The following is a 22,748-nucleotide window of genomic DNA, read 5'->3' as shown; positions in this document are numbered from 1 at the left end:
GTCTGTGTCTTGCCCCCTGCCCTCCTGCAGCGATCAGTAGTTAAAAAAAGTTTAACAATTGCCACTGGCTGTTTTATCCAGATACAACGCACCGTATAAGTGTTTTTTTATTTTTTTTTAAATAAAAGAACCCTCTAAATACCTTTTTTGCAGCTGCATTCAGGCTGGTCACGTGACTCCCAGGCACTCTGCTACTCCGACCCAGGGCTACAGCAGGAAGGGACGGGCAGCCACGTAATCTCCCCGGTTGATGTCAGAGGGAGAGCTTGGCCCCTCCCGCTGTAGCCCTGGATCGGAGTAGCAGAGCGGGCAGGAGTCACGTGACCGGCCTGAATGTTGCTGCAAAAAAGGTATTTGGAGGCTTGGTTTAAAAAAAAAAACACAACTGCATTATCCCTGGATAAAACAGAGGGGCTGCCAGTAAAAGGGGTTTGAAAGGTAACAACCACTTCAAATGCATTCACAAAGTGAAAATATTTACAAAATGTTTTTTTAAAAAAAATCATTAAAACAGAAACAAGTATCAAAAAAAGCTGCATTAACAAGGCAAGGGGATCTCCCCCCATTATCCCAAAAAAATCCATGTAGGGAAGCTTGGCTGTTCAACTTCTAAAGTCACCTGCTTAAAAGGAACCACATCCCCACCAAAAAATAAATTCGTAACACTATTTTGTTACAAATAACCTGTTTCAATCTGTACTTATTGTAATTTATGTTGACGTTCAAAAATCCATTGCTTCCTTGCAACATGGCCAGTTGCGAGTGATCTGCACCTTCTCAGAAATATTTCCAGCTGGCTATTGCCTCACTGCTTTGCACAGAAACCTGCAGTAAATTTCAAATCAAATTCAGGCACCTCCTGCAATAGGAGATTTATTTTTTGACCACATACTATCCGAGCTCTAAAAGGGATGCAGACATTGCAGCTTTTCAGCAGAGATTACTCAGATGATCACAAGAAAGGCAGACCTCCCAAATACAAGCAACAATATAAACATGAAAATTTTGATGCACCAACTAGTCTACAGTTTAAACAAAAATGACAGTAAAAGGATAAGAAAAGAATAGAGCATAGCAAAGTGACCTCTATAACAGGAGATTGCAGTAAAGATCTCACTTCATCAGTCAAAGTCTTGGCTGAGATCTTCTTGCGACGCGCAACAGGATTACGATCATCATTCACCTCATAATCTTCTTCATTCATCCACTCATTAAAGGAGTCTGTATCTAGAATCCATTTGGCATGCACCTACACAAGGAAAACAAGTCATGAATAATTTGTTGTCTTAAGTTAAAATGGAACTCCAGCTAAAGCCTCTTTTGTACTTACAACAGAGTGTCTAATCTCTGTCGGGTTTTTACCTGTGTTTAGGTGCCTAGTGAGATTTCCATTTACTTCATCTCCCAGTGACTGCTGACACTGGGAGGGAAGAAATCTACCTGAAAGCAGCACTGCAACCAAAATAAATCTCCCTGCACAGCAAGAGAAAGGAATCACCTTGACAGAAGCACATCAAGGGAAGAAACTCTCCCTGAAACCAGCACAGCACATTAGGAAATCTCCCTGACACCAACAGTTTAAGTAAAAAGAACCTTCCTAAGAGCAGCACAGTAAGAGAAGGGAATTTCCTTGACACCAGCAGGGCAAGTGGAGGGAATCTTTGTGACACCAGCACAATAAGGGAAAGGACTTTCCCCAAAACCAGCGCAACAAGAGAAGGAAAAACCTCTCACACCAGCACAGCAAGGGAAGTGAAGCCACCAACACCAGTACAGCGAGGGAAAGAAATCCCCCTGACACCAGCACAGCAAAGGAAGAGAATCTCTCTGTCACCAGCAAAGCATGGGAAGAAAATCTCTGTCACTAGCACAGCATAGGAAAGCATAGGAAAGGGATCTTCCTACCACCAGCACAAGGGAAAAGAATATCACTGACACCAGCAAAGCAGGGTAAGAGAATCTCCTTGACATCAGCATAATGGAAGAGAATCTTCCTGACGCCAGTAAAGCATCGGAGGAGAATCTTCCTGACACCAGCAAAGCATAGGAGGAGAATCTTCCTGACATTAGCATAGCAAGAGAAAGGAATCTCTCAACACCAACACAGCGAAGAGAAAGTGCTATCCATCACACCAGTCAAGCAAGGTAAAGAAATTCCCCTGACACCAACACAGCATAGCAAAAAAAATAATATCACAAAGACAGTAGTACAGCAAGGAAAAGGAATCTCTCTGACACCAGCACAGCAAGAGAGAAGTTGAGATCAAAAGGGTGGGACTTTGAGTGAAGCACGGGTTGAATAAAATACAATGGTGGATATTAAGAAGTTTGATAATCTGCAAATACATGATTACATACATTTATTCCATTATATAATATATATATATATATATATATATATATATATATATATATATATATATATATATATATATATATATATACACACACACACACACACATACTATTCACAGTGTCGATTTATACAACAGTGGTAACTGATAATAACATGGTTATAAATGATTACCATAATAAAATTACATAGTCCATCCATGGTCATAATGGGGTACACATATAATACAAGGTAACGACTACATGGCCTATGACCTTCTTGATCCTGTCACAAGGTATAATGGTGTAGGTGAATGGCATATAATATTAAGACTGCAATACTCAGATACACAGCATCTGGTAGCTCGACGTGTTGCGCGGCTTGGTGCCGCTCATCAGGAGCAAGCACGTGGTTTGTCTGAAAGTAGGGAATAATATCCAATTAAATAACTTGTATCAATAGAGGGGGAGGAAGATTAGGGAAACCCACCTATAAATCACTTACAAGTGGGTATGCAGTCGTAGGCATGATGTCAGAGATCACTGGCCACCCAAAAAAGCACCAGAGTCGGGAGCAGAGGAGGCACATCCAGCGGCAGCACACATCATGGGCAGCAACCCAGGCGGACCCAGGCACACAGAGCACTCCTAAAGTGAAATGACCAAATAAGTGTGTGTGTCTATATAGATACTATGTGAAGGGGGATGTAATGACAGTGAGGACAGTGCTAAAATGGTGAAACCCGTGCAGGTAAGGGAGAGGAGGTGAGAGAAGGGGAGAGAAGGGGGGGGGGGTAGGCTAGTGTGTGTAATTGGACAGGAGTGAGGGTGGACAGCCATGGTGAGAGGTTGCCACCAAGACACCTGAGGGAGAAAGTAATGTGGAAAGGAACCAAAAAACACAAAACAGAGTGACTACTGCATGTAGGGAATTACCTGTTATTCAATTAGATATTATTCCCTCCTTCAGACAAACCACGTGCTTGCTCCTGATGAGTGGCACCAAGCTGCTAAATGAGTTGAGCTACCAGATGCCGTGTATCCCAGTATTTCAGTCTTGATACTATAATGCCATTCACCTACACCATTATACTTTGTGTACCCCATTATGACCATTAGTGGACTCTGTCATTTTATTATGGTACTCATTTATAACCATGTTATTGTCAATTACCGCTGTTGTAGAAATCAACACTGAATAGTATGTGTATATATATATATATATGGAATAAATGTATGTAATCATGTATTTACAGATTATTAAACTTCTTAATATCCACCACTGTATTCTAGTCAACCCTATGCTTCACTCAAAGTCCCACCATTTTGCTCTCAACTTCTCATATTGACAGGGATGGAGGCGCATGACCTCATTTAAAATCCCAACATTCCCCATTCCTCTTTTCCTAATTTTTTTACCAGCACAGCAAGGGAAAAGAATCCGCCTGACACCAACACAGCACGGGAAAGGTATCTTCCTAAAATCAGCAAAGCAAGGAAGAGGATTCTCCCTGACACCAGCAAAGCAAGGAAGAGTATTCTCCCTGACACCAGCAAAGCAAGGAAAGGGATTCTCCTGACACCAGCACAGCAAAACAAAGCAATCTCCCTGATATCATCACAGCAAGGGGATGGAATCTCCCTAACACCAGCACAGCAAGGGACAGTAATCTCCCTGACATAAATACAGCATGGAAGGGAATGTTCCCAATGAAACACAGATAAAAGGGATAAATAAAATGCCCTAACAATTGCTTAAATCTATCTCCATGTTGGAAAGTCCACGCCCCCTTCCTTCCCTATGGGGAAAAAGATAGTAATAAACAATAAAAATCTGTCAGGAGCTTTATCCCTTGCCCACTCTACCCAAAGCCAGAAATGAAGTTATTGTTGGAATTCAAACTTAAAACAAGCAGCTGCACAAAACAGGACACTTTAAACCCTTGTCTACTGTGACATTTTTAAAAATTTTCACAAACGTGTTCAAATCTGCATTTTTTTTCTCCTGGAAATTAAGTTAAAGCACTAAACAAATTATATATTTTCTGAAAGCAAAGGTGCTGTGGAATAAAGTGTGTCAGTTGCAAATTTATGTCACATTATATTTGCACAACAGTTTTCCAAAAGCATATTTTCACTTTAAATACTTTTTTATTGAAAATTTTAAAGTGCAAACACGGCGTAAAAAGACTTTTTGTAATTTCCAAGATGTTAGCCAGCTGGAATGTAGCTGCTGAGGATGTGATAACATCCAACAGTATAAATAGCATATTAATAAACAAAACTTGTAGCCTGCATGTTAGAAGAAGAGGTATCAATAAGCTACGTACAAATGCATATTTTCAGGAAAACAATACACTAAAAGGAATTTTAGAGCTAACAAGAACTATACAGTGTGATTTATAAAGTAGTATACAGTTTCAACACACTATAAAAACAAGAACAATGTAAGATTTTTCATGTTTCCTGTAACAGAATTGTAGGGTAATGTTTCAAGTTTTTAGTGTGTGCACCCTTAGTCAAATGCAAGTGAAGATATCTGATTCAAGTGCAGTGATAAACTGTTTCAGCTCCGCTAGATCAACAGGAAGCGGAGGCGTGAATACTTTTGCCATCCGTTCCCCCACAGGAAAAAGTCACAAGGTGTTAGGTCAGGACTTCTGGATGGCCATTGGGTCAGTGGCATGTTGTAGATTGTGGCTCGTCCAATTCATCAGTGGGGAAGATGTTCATCGAGGTAACCTCGCACGACGCCTGACAAGTGTGGTAATGCATCATAAAGTTGTCACTGTTGTCCTGCAACCGTGGCATCAACCAAACACTTAACATATCCAGAAAAAAGCCTCTCATGACAGTTTTCTCATGAAAAAATCCTTTTCTGTAATTCACCGACCGACACAGCTCCTCTCTTAGGTATTGGGTTGTTATGCCCACCACTAGGAGAATACTAGGCATTACTTGTTATGTAACACTCAGAACTTTCCAGTTCCGCCCAGCGGGCAGTCCCTTGGGCAACAACCCTCCAGCCTGCCATGCAGTCATCAGTACGTCAACAAGCAGTATAACGTAAAGAGAAAAAGGAGGGGCGGGTGCTGTGTCGGTCAGTGAATTACACAGAAAAGGATTTTATGGCGAGTCCAAAAAATCCTATTTTCTCTTATATTCACCGACCTACACAGCTCCTCTGTTAGCCAATGGGACGTCCCCAAGCAGTGCCAAATGAGCGGTGGGAAAACAGCATAGAAAACTTCATCCACCATGGCAAGTGGGAACTAGTGAAACTTTACCCACAAAAAAAAACAACAGTGCGTGGAGAAATCCACCACAAAACCAGGGTACCCTCAATAGGAGTGACTACGCACAACCGCACCAAAACTGCGAAATGTAATGCAACAGTGCATTAACTTAACAGTACTGCGTTTTTATAAAAAAAACAGGAAAAAATAAAATATATTGCATATTCAATTGCAACTATACAGCCGCAACTATACGGCAAAACTTTGCGGCCAAAACAGGCATCAGCTGATGCACTGATGTCTACCTTGTAGAATGGGTAAACGTGTGGACAGGTGACCAGATCGCCGCGTTACACACCTGAGCGACAGACGCTTGGTGTCGGAAGGCCCAAGACATTCCAATTGCCCTTGTGGAGTGGGCCGTGACCGGAAAGGGGGGCACCTGTCCCTTCAAGGCGTAGGCTTGTACTACAATCTGTCTGATCCACCTGGAAATGGTGGCCAACGAGACCGCCATGCCTTTCTTTGGACCAGCCACCAAATCAAACAGAGTCTGACTTCCGAAAGGGAGCAGTGGCAGACAAATACATCTTTAGACCCCGAACCACGTCCATAGCGTGAAGGGCCACTTCCTTAGAGTGTTTCGGCTTAGGACACAGAGATGTTAAAACAATGTCCTCATTGATATGAAAAGCCGAGACCACTTGCGGCAGAAAAGATGGTTGCGGACGCAACACCACCTTATCCTTGTGGATAACCAGATAAGGCGACTTGCATGACAAAGCTGCTAGTTCTGAAACCCTCCTGGCCAATGTGATGGCCACTAGAAAGACCACTTTCTGGGAAAGAGTCAACAGGGGAATCTCCCTGATATTTTCAAACTGTGGTTTTTGAAGTGACGATAACACCAGGTTCAGATCCCAAGGGGGTAACAGTGGACGCATGGGAGGGACTACATGTCGCACCCCCTGAACAAAAGGTACTCACTAATGAGTGAGACACCAGGGTTCGCTGAAAAAAAGACAGCCAGGGCTGATCTTTGCCCCTTAATGGTGCTTAAATGCCAATTTCTGGTCTACTCCTCACTGAAGAAACAGCAGGATCCTAGATATAGAAAAGGAGCGTGGATGCCATCCTTTCTCCTCACACATGGAGATGTACGCCTTCCAGGTATGATGATATATCTTCCGATAAGCAGATTTCCGCACCCTCAACATAGTTGGGATCACCGAGTCCGACAGACCCCGGTTCCTCAACACCTGGCTCTCAATATCCATGCCGTTAAAGCCAATGATGGTAAAGCAGGATGGAGAATCAGTCCTTGAGACAGAAGGTCCCCCCGTTACGGCAGTCGCCATGGGGCATCTGCCACCAGGCGCACTAGTTCTGTGTACCAAGGTTGCTGAGGCCAATCTGGGGCGACCAGAATCACTGGGATCCCCTCGACTTCCACTCTGCTGTCATGAAGATCCTGCCAGAAATTTGCGCCCCTCTGGCTCGCGTCTGCGGGCGCCATTGCCCGTGCGCGGGAATGCCAGCGCGCGCCCCAGTTGGCGCCAGACGGGCTATTTAAGCCTGTCTGTCACAGACGGTCCCCTCTGTCTGCTCTACAGCGTTGTGTAGAACCTGATCTGAAATTCTTAACTGTGACCTACCCGTTATCTGTCTGCCCCCGACCCCAGCCATTCTGCGACTACTCTCCTGCCTACTCCCTTGTACCTTGCTGCCAGCCTGATACCTAACCAGGCCTGTTTGACGATCCAGCTTGATGAGCTGATCCTACCTGCCAAGCTGTTCCAGTCTGCTGAGCTGATCCTACCTGCCAAGCTGTTCCAGTCTGCTGAGCTGATCCTACCTGCCAAGCTGTTCCAGTCTGCCGTCTGCCGAGCTCATCCAGTCTGCCGCGCTCATCCAGTCTGCCGCGCTCATCCAGTCTGCCGCGCTCATCCAGTCTGCCGCGCTGACCCAGTCTGCCGCGCTGACCCAGTCTGCCGCGCTGACCCAGTCTGTTCATCCTTTTCGGTATGTTGATCCTGTCAGGCACCCGTGCACCTCCTTACTCCTGTGTCTCCTGTTACCTTACCAGGGAACCGGGAGAGGGAGCCATAAGGGAGGCCTCCCTCTGCAATCTGGGCTTAAAACTATTAGGTACGTGACATCTGCGGAGCAGACGTGTTAACAGTTTCAGTGGAGGAAAGGCGTAGATCAGCTGGTACTGATCCCGCGTAGCCACACGTTTGATGCGTCTGCCCACGGATCTCTTGTCCTGGACACAAATCTCAGAACCTTCCGATTGAGACGGGAGGCCAGAAGATCCACATCTGGTGTGCCCCACCTCAGACACAGTAGCCTGAATAACTGCGGATGCAATGCCCATCCCCCTGGGTCCAGTATCTGGCGACTCAGATAGTCCCCCTGCCAGTTCTCCACTCCCGGGATGTAAATGGCCGGTACATGTCACTCTGCCCACCGAAGTATGTGAGCGACCTCCCGTGAGGCGGCTGAGCTTCTTGTTCCTCCTTGGTGATTGATGTATGCCACAGCCCTGGTGTTGTCTGACTGGATCCTGATCGGGCGTCCCTGTAGTCTCATCGACCATGTGGAGAGGGACAACTGAGATTTGTCACACTTTGTCAAAATCTCCTTCTGCAGGACTCTGGTGTGGAACTGGGCATATGGTACTGCCTCGAAGGAGGCTACCATGAGTCCCAGGACTCGCATGCAGAAGCGGAGCGATGACCACTTGCGGTTCATAAGCAGTTTTACCGTGGATCTGAGAGTCTGCAGTTTGTCTGAAGGGAGAGAAACTCTCGCTTCCCTGGAGTCCAGCAGCAAGCTCAGGTACTCCAGATGCTGGGTCGTTACAATCGCCGACTTCTTTAGGTTCAACAGCCACCCAAATTCTTGCAGGGTCTGCATGGTGACCGCCACATCCTCCTCTAATTCTGAGGCGGAAGATGCCCTCAGGAGGAGATCATCGAGGTATCCCGCAATCGTGATCCAATGTTGCCGCAGCAAAGTCAAAACTGGAGCCAATACATTGGTAAAGACTCAGGGGGCTGATGCCAGACCAAAAGGAAGAGCCACAAATTGGTAGTGGGCTTCCCTGACTGCAAATCGCAGAAACTTATGATGCCGAAGGCATATGGGTATGTGCAGGTACACATCCTGGATGTCCAAAGACGCCAGGGAGTCCCCTTGATGGAGTGCAGCGAACTGATTCCATTCTGAACCTTTCACAAAGTGATTGAGGGCTTTTAGGTCCAAGATTGGACGTACCCTTTCCTTTTTGGAAACTACAAACAGATTTGAGTAGAATCCCTGGAAACGTTCCGATTCTGGAACCGGTACAACCACCCTGCGACTCAGCAGGTCCCTTACTGCCCCCCAAGAGGGCCTCCCAGCGAGTCAGGGATATGGAAATGCTGAAGGGGAAGAATCTGTTTGGCGGCCAAGAGAGAAAAACGCTATCTTGTAGCCTGAGGAAATCAGATCGCAGATCCATTGGTCAGATAGTCGAGAGGACCACCGGGCTGCAAACTCCCGAAGGCGTCCCCCCACCAGAGACATGGGTGGGGGCAAACCTTCATGCGGTAGCACTTTTGTTCACAGGCTTGTTAGGCTTGCGGTTCCAGGGACGTTTCTGTCCTTCCGTGGTCGTCCTGTCGGGCTGGGGAAGTTTAGCCGAAGCTCCTGCCGGACGAAAAAGCCGTTTGTGAGTGGAAAAAGAGGGCCCTTGCCTACGGCGTGGCACCTTAGCCTTCCTGGCCTGTGGGAGTAGGGTACTCTTATCACCGGTGGCATTTTTAATAATGTCATCCAACAAGGCTTCAAAAAGCCGGTCGCCAAGGAAGGGAAGATCCGCCAGGGCTTTCTTAGATGCCTGGTCTGCAGACCAGCATTTTAACCAAATCAGGCGCCTCAGCGCCACTTCTGACACTGAAGCCCTGGATAACAGAGGAAGAGTATCCAGGGCTGCGTCACAAACGTACTTAAGGCCTTGCACCAGTTGGTCTGCTAGTTCCACGCAGACAGGAGAAGCCTGTTGCTCTCCCAATTTGCGGTGCAACTGCTTTGCCCACTCAGTTAGTGTCTGCAATACAAGTGCAGATGCCAGTACTGGTCGCACGGCGGACCCCACCACCGTAAACAAGGAAAGAGCCACTGCCTCGGCCTTCCTGTCTGTGGGATCCTTAAATGCAGGAGTCCCCTCTACCGGGATCGTAGTTACTTTATTTAACCTGGATACTGGGGGGTCCATGACCGGAGGAGCCGACCACTTCTAGAGAAGGCTCTCCTCAAAGGGATAATGCACCGCCATGGATTTAGGGACCGAAAAGGTCCGTTGCGGGCGACCCCATTCCTTGTAAATGAACATGTCAAAATAAGTCAGATACTGGAACACCTTAGGTGAACGTGCTGGCTTACGGGGCCCAAAAGGGACCGCTACACCAGCAGAGGTATCTGCTAGCTCCTGAATCTTCAGGGTATCATGCACAGCTGTGATAAGTGCTCCAACAAGAGCTTTGTCGTGCACGGACCCGGACTCATCCTCACTGTCCGAATGGTCCTGGTCAGCGTCGCCTGACAAGACAGAGCAGGGGTCCCCAGCCTCAGCAGAGCCCGAGTCTGCATCAGAGCTCTCCCCAGAGGATGGGGGGGGGGCAGGGGCCGCTTTTTTGTACCCTTTTGCCCACGTGCCGCCTCCACCTTGGCAACGATCAAATTGATGACCGCCGTCAGGGTGTCCAGGAGCACTGCGCAGTCCGAAGGCGACCCGGTTGCAATTGCCATGCTGATCCTTCCCCGTCTGCCACCCAAAGGGCAGTGACAGTCCCACCCTCCTTACTGCTGCTGGCTGAGGGGCTCTTTCCTGCAGGACTCACCACCCTAAGGGGTTCTGCGCTATCCAGCAGGTAGTGCCTGTAGTCTCTGTTGGCTCCCAGGTGCAGAGGAAACAGTGCTGTGTCGGTGGAAGCAGCTGCAAATGGCGCTGAAACCGCTCCGAACTGTGCTCAGGCTTCAAGAAAATGGCTGCCCAGCGTCCAGCACAAGGACATAAAACACAGGGAAAAAACGGCCGTCAGAGCACAGGAGCACATGCTGACACTAGAGAACAAAAACGTGTTTAGGCTTCAAGGAAGTGGCCGCCGGCGTCCTGTATAGGGACAATCACAAGGAAAATGGCCACCGAAGCCCAGGAGAGCATGCTTTCCCTTGTCCACACCTAAGATGGCTGCCGAATGTCAGAGCCATGAAGGACAGGGAGAAACAATGGCGGTGAGTACAGCGCTGCACAGGACACCAGCATAGCCCCACAGACACCTTCCAGGGACATGAAAAACAGGACCCAGGACTCAGCCAGCCAGCGCCACCCCCCCCCGGTGAAAGACCCCCCCCCAGATACACCGCTCAGCAGCATCCCCCCAGGGTGGGGGGGAGGGAAAGGGAGAGAAGAGAGGGAGGTGAGAGACCCCCGAATTGACCTCCCAGGCCTGCTCAGCCCCACAGAGGCAGGGGGAGCTGTACTTACCAGTCCTGCAGAGCTGGGAGACATTCCATCACAGACCCAATCACCGATCAGTACAGGGTGGCTGTTGACCCGGCACAATGTGACGCAGACATCAGTAGCCCGGTCATATGTGTGCCCCGGAGCATAAAAGCTCACGACTACCTCTGGAGCTGAGGTTTCGTCGTGGCCTGCCTAGAGCAGAGCTGCGGCCTGCACATGCTCAATGGCCGGACTGAGGAGACTACAAGGATAAGGGTATCCAACCTGTCACCCAGCTGACTGTTGATAGCAGATCACAGGATCAATCATCTTGCGCAAAAAGTCAAGCTTCTGCAGAAAAAAAAAGCACGAAACACTAGGCAAAATAAAAGTGATGACTGCATGGCAGGCTTGAGGGTTGTTGCCCAAGGGACCGCCCCTTGGGCAGAACTGGAAAGTTCTGAGTGTTACATAACAAGTAATGCCTAGTATTCTCCTAGTGGTAGGCATAACAACCCAATGGCTAAGAGAGGAGCTATGTCGGTCAGTGAATATAAGAGAAAAAAGGGGCTGTACACTTTCTTTTTGAACACAGAACACATTTTACCTTAGGGGAATCTCGCACGCGTTTCACTGTAAATCTGGGATTCTCTGTTCCCCAAAAGTGAACATTTTGCTTGTTTACCTAACCACTCACGTGAAATGTAGCTCAATCAGTAAAAAAGAAATGATCAGCAAAATCGTCATTTTCAAAACGGTGCTGCATTTCAGCACAGAATTCAAAGTGCCTTGTCTTGTCAAAGTCAGTGAGATTTTGCAATATCTGCACTTTGTATGGAATCATTTTCAGCTTCTTTCTCTAAATTCTCCAGTCAGTGGGCTGTGATATCTGCCTTTCATGACTCCACGTTGATTTTCCTGGACTTCATTGAATGGCGGTGTAAACACTATTGACGACTTCTTCCGACACACTCGGTCGTCCAGGACTTTTAAGTTTGCATAAACAGCCTGTAGTTTCAAACTTTTTATGCCAATCGTAGATAGATTTTCTGGTTGTAGGTTCTTTTCTGAATCATGATAAAAAATGCTGTTGCACATTCATTGGTAAGCAGTTATGCCTGTGTACTGCCTGTTTGCTGTTCTTAATATTTTTTGTATATACTGTCCGATATACTATATGAGATTTGTACATTTTCTATGATTGTTTGATCTATATAATTTACCTTATAGATTTAACCTTCCGAAGAAGCGGTTCTTGATTGCGAAACTGTTGAGGATTGCATAAATCTGTGAACAAACTCTTTAACCAATAATCAGTCTGGAAGTCTACAAGTATTTTATTGCTGTATTGATTTTCCTTTATTGTTTTGATATTTAATGTTGTGATTTTTTTTTATGTGTAATTAATTAATATTTTATCATAATCAAACTCTGTGGTTGGTGCCGAGATAGTCATTTTTTTTTTCTCTTTGGAGCCCTTAGGAGGACAGCCTAAGCAATTGTCCCTACTCCCCCTCTTTTTAGATTTATCTGTTCCGGATGATGGCACCCTTCAAATTTAATGGTAGTTTTGGGAATAATTGATGGCAATTTATAATATTCATGCTGTTGCACAACAGTTACAGAGTCTGTTCTACTTCAGTCAAGAACACAAAATGCCCCCTCCACTGCAGGCGCTGCCATTTTGACTGACTAGTTACGTGACACACTCACCTACACGCTATCGCCTACGTCACTTCCCTCAGTAGTGGGACACAACTGAGTACATCTACATAACGGTTCACAGTTGTGGTCCGTGTCTTCAACTGTTACAGTTTTACATCTTTACAGAATCTGGACACTGTATACTTCTTTATGAATCACATCGTATATTTATATATACACACAAACAATATATATTATATATATATATACACACACACATATACATACACACACACACACACATCCATGCAATTTTGGACAAGAGATTGGGGCTGCACTGAGTAAATAAATACCCAGCAACCCAACCCAATATCTGGTACCCAAAATTCTTGTTAGCTGACGCTTTAAAATCCTTTACAGGTTATCAGTTTAGAGTGGCCCTAGAATCACTGCTCTCACTCCAACATTTTCAGGAATACTTAACATGGGTGGTGCAATTTATGTTTACATACAGTTAGGTCCATATATATTTGGACACAGGCACACATTTCATACTTTTGGCTCTGTATGCCACCAAAATAAAATTAAAACAATACAATCCAAATGAGCTTGAAGTGCAGACTTTCATATTTAATTCAAGGGGTTGAACATGAATATCAAGTACAAATTTTAGGAACTGCAACCATTTGTATACACAGCCCCCCCCCCCCCCCCCCCATTTACAGGGGCTCAAATGTAATTGGACAAATTCATATAATCATAAATAAAATGTTAATTTTATTAATTTTTGTTTAGAATTTTTTACTGGCAATGACTGCCTGAAGTCTGGAATCCATGGACATTACCAAAGACTGAGTTTCCTCCTTAATGATCTTTGCCAAGCTCTAAATGCAGCTGTCTTCAGTTGTTCTTTGTGGGTCTTTCTGCTTTTAGTTTTAATATTCCACTTATTTTCCTTCAAAATCTCCTGGGTTGTTTTTGCAGTGTGTTTTGGATCATTGTCCATCTGCATTGTTAAGCGCCGCGCAATCAACTTTGCTGCAATTGGCTTAATCTGGGCGGACAGCTCACATTAATCTGGGGTGTCTAAACACTGCAGAATTCATCCAGCTGCTTGTGTTTTCTGTCACATCATCAATAAACACCAATGACCCAGTGCCACTGGAAGCCATGCATGCCCATGCCATCACACTGCCTCCCACATGTTTTAGATGACTTTGTGCACTTTGGATCATGAGCTGTTCCAAGCCTTCTCAACGCTTATTTTCTTCCCGTCATTCTGGTACAGATTCATCTTAGTTTCATCCGTCCAAAGAATGCTTTTCCAGAATTGGTTTGGCTTTTTTAGATGTTTTTTTGGCAAAGTCTAATCTGGCTTTTCTATTCTTCAGGCTTATGAATGGTTTGCATCTTGTGGTGAACCCTCTGTATTTGCTCCCGTGAAGTCTTCTCTTAATTGTAGACTTTGACAATGATGTGCTCATCTCCTGGAGAGTGTCCTTCACTTGTCTGGATGTTGTGAATGGGTATTTCTTTACCATAGAAAGAATCCTGCAATCATCCACCACTGTTGTCTTCTGTGGACGTCCAGGCCTTTGTATGTTGCTGAGCTCACCAGTGCGTTCTTCTTTCCTCAGAATGTACCAAACTGTTGATTTGGCCATTCCTAATGTTAGGAATGTAATTCCTAATGTTGCTGCTATCTCTCTGATGGATTTGTTTTTGAAACCTTATAATGGCCTGTTTCACTTGCACGGACAGCTCCTTTGAACGCATGATGTAGGTTACCAGCAATAGATTCCAAATGCAAATACCACACTTAAAATCAACTCCAGACCTTTTACCTGCTTAATTGATGAGGAAATAATGAAGGCATAGCCCACACCTGGCCATGAAACAGCTTTTGATTTAATTGTCCAATTACTGTTGGTCCCTTGAAAAAGGGGGGTGGCTATTCTTAAGAGCTGTAATTCCTAAACCCTTCCTCCGATTTTGATGTAGAAAACCCTCAAGTTAAACCTGATAGTGTGTACTTTCAGCCGATATCCATATAGAACTATAGCTTGAATATGATTTAGTAAATAACTGAAAAAAAATTGTGCCTAAACTGCATGTACTCTATATGTGCTGCATGTTTTCCATGAGGTGTGTGACTTCTTTTATTTTTGTTTTATTCAATTTTTATTTACACTTTTTCATAGCCCCCCTATGTGATAACAGGTGACAAGTCCTCCTTATGGAGACATTGGGGGTCTATTACCCTCAATGTCTTCCCTACTGCTAACCAAGTAAAGATTCCTCAGCTGCATTAGCTATAAGTGATATAATACACAGTACTTCTAAGTTTAGTTTTACAGAGAAAGGTATTTAGTCCTGCTACAGGCATACCTCCCCCTCCCTCACTGAGTACAGGCCTCCAGTGGTAGCTGGCCGCTCCATAAAGTCTACTGTCGAGTAATAAGAAAAATAATGTCTTTCTCCATTAAAAGCCTTGTGTATGTTTATTGAAATAAAGCATGCACAAAGCACATTTACCTGTCCCATGAGCCCTAACGTGTTTCACTCCATTCAGAGCATAATTGTAGAGTGGGGAACAAGAGCTTTCTCTTGTTACTTAAAAACGGGCTTTCCGGTTCAATAGTAGTGGGAGAATCTGGGGACAGATGTTCCCTGGATGACCTCATGCTTTCTTAGTTATGGCCATTTACTGTGACCGCCATTGGAAGGGGGGGGGGGGGGGTGGCACCTTTGGAGCCCTGTTAAAAGTGATCGAGTGTCTCTAGCCACCACTAAAAAGGAAGATACTTGTTTTCCCTGGAGTTCATCTTTAACCAGTCAAATGATCAACTTACAATCATGTAAAAAGCATGACAAACTACTGTTGCAAGCACACAATCTTCCAATAAAACGTCTGATTTACCTTCCGTGGCTTTTCTGCGGTAGGTGCATCTTCCACTGGAGCCTCAATCTCGCTTGCAGGGATCCAAGTGTCATAACTAAGAGAAAAAATGCATGTGTCCATTAATAGCTGTTACAATGTGATTCCCAGTAACAGAGAAAAAAATAGATAAGATATGAGATATGGGTCTGTGGTAGGGGTGTTGGATATAATCGTAGCATCGATGCATCGCGATTCTGGTGTCCACGATGCGGCATCGATGCTGACCAGCATAATCGATTGGCGAGTGATGTAATCACGACTTGTCCTGCCCCTCCTGGGGGAGTGCTCCCATCTTACGCTACTTACAAATTTTAAACTGTGTCTTATTGAATTCCCTCTTATACTACATTAAGTGCCCCACTATACATGCCTTTTAAAAAAAATATGTAGCTATATATATTTCAGACTGTCCCTTGGCACTCATGCGACTGCATGGCCCGCCGCTCTTCTACCGATCTGACAGCTATAGCGGGCAGGGCTGACGTCAGCCGAGAGGAGAGCAGCAAGCGAAGAGCCGGGCAGTCTGTCACATGAGTGCCTAGGAACTGTCTGAAATGCGGTATATAGCTACATATTTTTTTTAAAAGGCATGTATAGTGGAGCACTTAATGTAGTATAAGAGGGGATTCAATAAGACACAGTTAGTTTAACACGTGTAAACAGAATACATATGGGTTTGTACTCTGCTTACTGGCTCCCGTGCTGAGAGTTCAGCTCCGTATTCCCTGTTCACACATCCCACGGTGTTAACTCTTAGTGTGCTGGAATGTGCAACAGGGAAGCGGAGGGGAGCTCCCAACACGGAACCAGTATGGTGAAATTTACAGATCTGTTTGTCAGCCATGGATTCCATCAATCCTGTCCTTCCAGCAGCAGTGTGTTTTTTTACTATGTGAATGCCTGTACCCTTCCTTTGATTCTTCTATCCTTCAGCCCCCCTCACTACCACCATTTGTATCTGTCCATCAGATTCCACCATCTCCATCCCCAGACTCTCCCATCCTTCTGTTCCTGTCCACGGGTTCCTCCATCTCCATCCCCAGACTCTCCCAGTCTTCTGTTCCTGTACACGGATTCCTCCATTGCCATACTCTCTCATCCTACTGTTCCTGTCTATTCATCCATCTCCATCCCCAGACTCTTCCATCTTTCAGCTCATATCTCTAGACTCCTCTAGCCTTCCATTCTCTATCCATGGATTCCTCCATCCTTCAGTTCTTATCACTTGACTCCTCTAGTCTTCCATTCTGTCTCCATGGATTCCTCAGCCTTTCCTTTCTTATTCATGGTTTCTTTCATGCTTCAGTTCCTACCCCTCCCTTGGATCCTAGACGCTTCCATGTCCTGCTACATGCAGAGAGTGTCCCTTTTTTCTTTTTTTTTTTAAAAGCAGATAAGATTTAAAAAATTGACTTCTAAATGCTTATTATTTTTTTTTTATGGAAACCATCATCAGTAATCGTGATGAATTGTGGAATCAAATTGAATTGAATCGTTGACCATATAATCGCAATCGAATCGAATCGTGAGCACAGTGAAGATGCGCTTACGGTCTTAAAGATGGGCAGAATGGCAAACCTTATCTAATCTCCTAGATTGTAAGCTCTGACGAGCAGCGCCCTCTGATCCCTCCTGTATTGAATTGTATCTGTACTGTCTGCCCTCATAGCGTAAAGCGCTGTGCAAACTGTTGGCTCCATATAAATACAGAAGAAGAAGAAGAAGGAGAAGGAGAAGGAGAACTATTTTTCCGGAAGATAGGCCGGATGTTCCATTATGTTCCTGCTTCATAAGTTTGGACAAATACACTCATCCAAGCTAAGCCTACATGTCTATAAGACAGCCAGCCAAATAACAATCCTCAGGATGGGATCATGCTTGCACATCTGACCACACTCAGTCCCAAACTAGTACATTTTTTTTCTTCATATTTTGGAACTACACTACCAATTATAAATGAGCTTTAATTCGTTTTCCAAATTTAATATGGTGAAAGCCTAATCCTTCCAGCCTGCTGTGATGCCCAAAGCTACAGGACTCAGAGCTAAGATACAAGCTTTATGAACTTGTGTAAAAGCTGCAAACAAAACAATTCTAGAGCATATTTATAAAGCAGTGAATGAGACATTCATTTCAGTTAAATCATGGTAATTTTAAACACATGCACCAAAAAGAGCTGCAGTGAATGTTTGGTTAAATTTACATACACATTAAAGTGGTTGTAAAGAATGTTTTTTTTTCTCATTAAAATTAACATGTTATACACACCTGCTCTGTCCAATGGTATTGCACAGAGTGGTCTATTACCTCATCTTTTTGGGTCCCCTGCCAGCGCTATCCACTTCTCCTCACCTCTGTGTGACCACATAGCAAGCAGTCGCTGTGCAGGCATTAATGTGGAAAGACACGCAGAGTGGCTTGACCCCACCCCCTCCTCACAGTATTTTACTGACAGCAGCAGGAGCAGTGGTTTACAACCACTTTAATTACTGTCGCTCTAATGAAAATGATCAGGAAAAATATGTTTCATCGTCTTAGATTCCAGGAATCCTCACTAGCAGCTGCAAGACAATAAATAAGGTTTGCAATACGAGATATGCAATTGGGGATTACGTTTTTTTTGTTTTTTTTCTTTAAATAAAGCTGCTCCCACACTGGGGCGTCGGCAGTAAATCGCCACTATTTTTAGTGGCGCTTTACTGTTGTTTTTGCGGAGGTTTTTGGACTGCTAGCGGGTGCTTTTAAACCTCACTAGTGGCCGGAAAAGGGTTAAAACGACCCTCAAAGCGCCGCTTTGCCTGCTGTTCAGCGCTGCTGCCCATTAATTTCAATGGGCAGGAGCGGTGAAGGAGCGGTGTATACACCGCTCCAAAGATGCTGCTTGCAAGAGTTTTTTTTTTAACATCCTGCCAGCGCATCGCCTCAGTGTGACAGGCTTTCACAGACTGCAGGGGAGCCGTTTTTTCAGGCGCTATTTTTTAGCCCAAAAGCACCTGAAAAACGCCTCCGTGTGAAAGGGAAGTAATTAGTCATATTCATCACTGGGCTCTATGACAGAAAAGCATGTGACTCACACCATGTGAAAGCCCTAGGCCATAGTACTGTCATTGGGGAGTCTATATTCCTGTGTAAGCTACAAATCTTATGACTTATAGCTCACACAGGACTTACCTTTCACTCATGCAACCTGAACAGAAAGGGGAGTACAAGAAAGGCAAGTAAATGGGAAGAGAGGGAGCATGATTAAGATGAACTTATTGCCTTGTCCTGCATGCTTTACTTTAACCTCCCTGGCAATATGATTACTTCAGATATTAGGTGCTGAAAGCGGTACAATTATTTGCATGGAAATTTTGCGTTTTATATTGTAGTCCTGTAATTCTTAGGAATAACTCACTTAAATCTGTCCAAACCAGAGTCTAGTAGACATCCCGGGTATGATAAAGTTTGAAAAATGAAATCATAAATTATAATCTAATAAATAACTATAAATAATTATACCAAATAATAATAAAAAATATTCAATAATGTAATCAAATCAAAAACACTGAAATTTGCTCAGTCGCAGAATTGTCACTGTCATTACTTTTCAGTATTTGATGACAGATCTCCCCACAAATCTCGATCGCTCAATCCTGCGAGTGATTCTAATTTATTATCGCCGTTTTCTAGCTGGGCTAAAACAACTTTTGCTGTAAAGGGATAGTTTTGGTTGCTATGGACAATATCCAGTTTCCAGGCAGAAATAAAAGTATTTATAATTTAAAACTGCATTCAGGGCACTGGGCAGACCACTAGGGACAAAGGGGATGTAAAATTATTACATACAGCAATGTAATCTGTAAGATTACATTATACTGTATGTAATGTGTGTGTTTGACTTTTTGAATTTGGCACCGTTCTCCGTCCCCGTGTGTCTCATCGCTCACAGGGAGCAGAGCTCGGCTCTGTGACAGATCGAGTGGAGGATGAGTCGCTCGCACAGCGGGGGGGACATCGCTGGATCCAGGGGATAAGGTAAGTAAACTCATCCTGGATCCAGCAATGCGATCTCGAGTCTGGCTCTGGGTTACCGCTAAATGGTACTGAATTTTCATTCACCCCGAGCCAGACTCGGGAATACCACCAGGGGGGTTAATGGAGATCCTTCCAGGAACAAGAGCCATCCTGTAAGGTAGATGGATGACTCTTCTCCACAAACCCTGGAAGTTGGGATTGTTCATCAAGCAGCACCAACCAAGAAGAGGAGAACACAGAAAAATTAAACTAAGGTATTCTTAATTAAATGCATAAGAAAGAAAATTCTAATATGTCAAAGGTTTCTGATTAACCACTTCCCGCCAGGAGGGCATACATGGACGTCCTCCCGTATGAGTGGTTATACCGGGCTAATGCCTGCATCTACAGGCATTAACCCGGTATTGTTCTTTTCAGCCGGCGATTCTCTGCACCGTAAAAACAATCATAGCGGCAGTTTAGCCGCTTGATTGTTATAATAGATGCCGGGAGGAATCCGTCGGTGCCGTAAGTCGACCATAGAGATTGCGGAGGAACAGATAGTCCCCAGTCATCTCTGACTCTCGGAGACCCAGGCGTGATGTTATGAAGTGGAGATGTGGGGTCTTATTGACCCCACATCTCTCCATAAAGAGAACCTGTCATGCACTATTCCTATTAAAAGGGATGTTTACATTCTTTGTAATAGGAATAAAAGTGATAAAAAATAAGAAAAATTGTAGAAGTAAAAAAATTTAAGTGCCTCCGTCCCCGCGAGCTCGCATCAGAAGCGATCGCATATGTACATCATGTCCACATATGAAAACGGCGTTCAATCCACATATGTAAGGTATCGCCACAAACAGAGCAAGAGCAATAATTCTAGCCCAAGACCTCCTTGTTATCACTAAACAGGTAACCTGAAAAAATGCTGCGCAAATACCGTGTGTGATAAATAGTTGCAATGACCGTCATTTTATTCCCTAGGGTCTCTGCTAAAAAATTGGGGATTCTGAGTAATTTTAGAGAAAAATTATGAATTTTACATATAGGAGCGAAGTGCCAGAATTGGCCTGGATGGGAAGTGGTTAAAAGGGTGCATTCTATCAATACCTTGCAAAAACTTCTGCTTCCAAAATACAGACAATCAGGATTATTTTGTAAGACCAAGAAGGCTTCATGTCTGAATTATCTTATTTCAGTAGCAAGAGAACTGCTAATTACACATCATATTCTATCTCTGCATGACGTTAATGAAACCTAGATAAGTACATCTTTGAATCTACAAGATGGAATGAATGTGAACAATAATAGGTTTTACCTGTCAGGATAGTAACCCCAGTGAAGAAGAACCTGCTTGTCACGCTTCAGTATGGGTCGCACCCATTCTTCTAAATACAGAAAAGCATAACAAATATTAAGCATAGCTCCTGAACATATATACCCAGATTGTTTTGTTTTGTGACAAATAGAACCCCCCCCCAATATATAAATGGGGCTGCAATGTAGAGTGTTGTTGAGGCTAAGCACATCACATGCGATGTCTGTGCGATGCAAATTCAGCCATACAGTTTGTGTGGCAGAAATCACATTGCATTTGCACCAAAATGGTGCAGGGCCCTTTTTTGGTCCACAGTTCGCACTGTGTTCTGCAAACCAATTTGGGGGTGTCATTAACTTTACATTGGCACCTGCAGTGGTTCGCAGAGAGCAATGTAAACTGCCTGAGAGTCAGATGCAATGGGGGAACCCGCACAGGAATCATGCTGGTTCCCGCATCACACCAGTGTGAATCGAGACTCAAGAGTAAGAGGACCAATGTAAGTTTCAGCAGCCAGTCTATCCGACCTAGAAGCTAACAGGTACTTTTAAAGTCATCTTATCAGGGTAGAATAAGGGTTTTTCTATGGTAAGGTACTATGAAGGGTAGACTAATGTACATTTTGCTAAAAGTAAACGTGTTGTTTACGAAACCAGAAACATATTGTTTAGGACTGGTCAAATTCAAGCATCCCCAAATTCCATGTTCATAATAATGTCAACTAGGACCTACAGTGCATTGCTAAGCCTATAATAAACCGTTATCAGTGGAAACTTGAAGTCCCTAAAATTGTCAATTGTCTGCTATGGTGGACTACCTCCTGCACCCCTGGAATGATTATACATGCACAACAAGACGACAGTAAACATAAACCAATGAAAATGCTCTTCTTTGGGGCATCATATACTAGCCAGACATCAGAATGGCGAGTACGAAAAATTAAACGTAAAAACTGGAAAATAGTGTACATTAGGTAGACAAAGTAATAACTACAGAAGCACAATTGCCATTTTATTCCCTAGGGTCTCTGATTTTATATAAAATCAAAAAACATTGATTTTAACTTAAGAAAGAAGTGTCAGAAAAAGATTTAGACTTTAAGTGGTTAAACTTCCTGCATTTACATGTGGTTGAAAGCTTGGCAGACTGCCCAGATTATTTGTTTACAAAATAAGTTCTTTCCCTTTGATCTAAAAAGTAAGTTTAGTTACAATGTTTCAAGTTCTACACTTGGTAGATTGCCAGGGATGCTTTCTTTTGACAGCTGAGTGAGCAGATAATCTCTCCACTTGTTTATATGAAAGAATTGCCTACTCTCAGCAGGAGAGATTAAGTTTTTTTAACGATTAATTGTGCGAGTGTCAATACAAAGTTAATGACACCCCCAGATCGGATCGCAGTGTGAACTATAAATTCAGATAGAAATCAGATCGCCTGGATCCAATTCCAGTGCGGGAAAAAAGGTTCCTGCACTGTTTTCATGCAAATCCATAGGGAGTTCAGCCATACAAGTGTATGGCTGAATTTGCATTGCACAGACATCCCATGTAATCTGCACAGCAATGCAGTGAGAATCACATGTGATGTCTGTGTTCGCAATAGTGTAAACCCAGGCTAAAACAGCTTCCTCCAATTCAAAAGTACAAGGCACGCTCCTGCTAAAATCAGCATTTGTTTTTGCAAAATAGTACATAAAATGGAGTCAAATTCTGACCTTCCTCCAAGTTGCCAGGAACTGGAACCACCACATGGGATGCATGACTTTTGTCCTCGGTTACAGTACCCTAG

At 44.3% G+C, this 22,748-nt stretch overlaps 1 protein-coding gene across 7 annotated transcripts in view; it reads right to left on the bottom strand.

Moving 5' to 3' along the window:
- Nucleotides 1-22,748, bottom strand: part of SMARCC2 (SWI/SNF related BAF chromatin remodeling complex subunit C2) — a 142,124-nt gene that overhangs the window by 87,378 nt on the left and 31,998 nt on the right. For 6 of the 7 annotated variants that reach the window (XM_077483402.1, XM_077483398.1, XM_077483400.1 and 3 more), the window contains exons 6-9: nucleotides 22,675-22,744; nucleotides 20,961-21,030; nucleotides 15,623-15,698; nucleotides 1,085-1,249 (exon numbers count right to left, since the gene is read on the bottom strand). In XM_077483402.1, the coding sequence (XP_077339528.1) occupies nucleotides 1,085-1,249; nucleotides 15,623-15,698; nucleotides 20,961-21,030; nucleotides 22,675-22,744 (381 nt within the window). The remainder of the gene's footprint in view (nucleotides 1-1,084; nucleotides 1,250-15,622; nucleotides 15,699-20,960; nucleotides 21,031-22,674; nucleotides 22,745-22,748) is intronic. The other variant, XM_077483399.1, reaches the window with a different exon arrangement.

Source organism: Lithobates pipiens, unplaced genomic scaffold (genome assembly GCF_037356315.1).
Source record: "Lithobates pipiens isolate NorthernLeopardFrog02 unplaced genomic scaffold, aLitPip1_a1.2 Scaffold_16, whole genome shotgun sequence".
NCBI lineage: Eukaryota > Metazoa > Chordata > Amphibia > Anura > Ranidae > Lithobates > Lithobates pipiens.
This window is presented reverse-complemented; position numbering and strand designations above follow the sequence as displayed.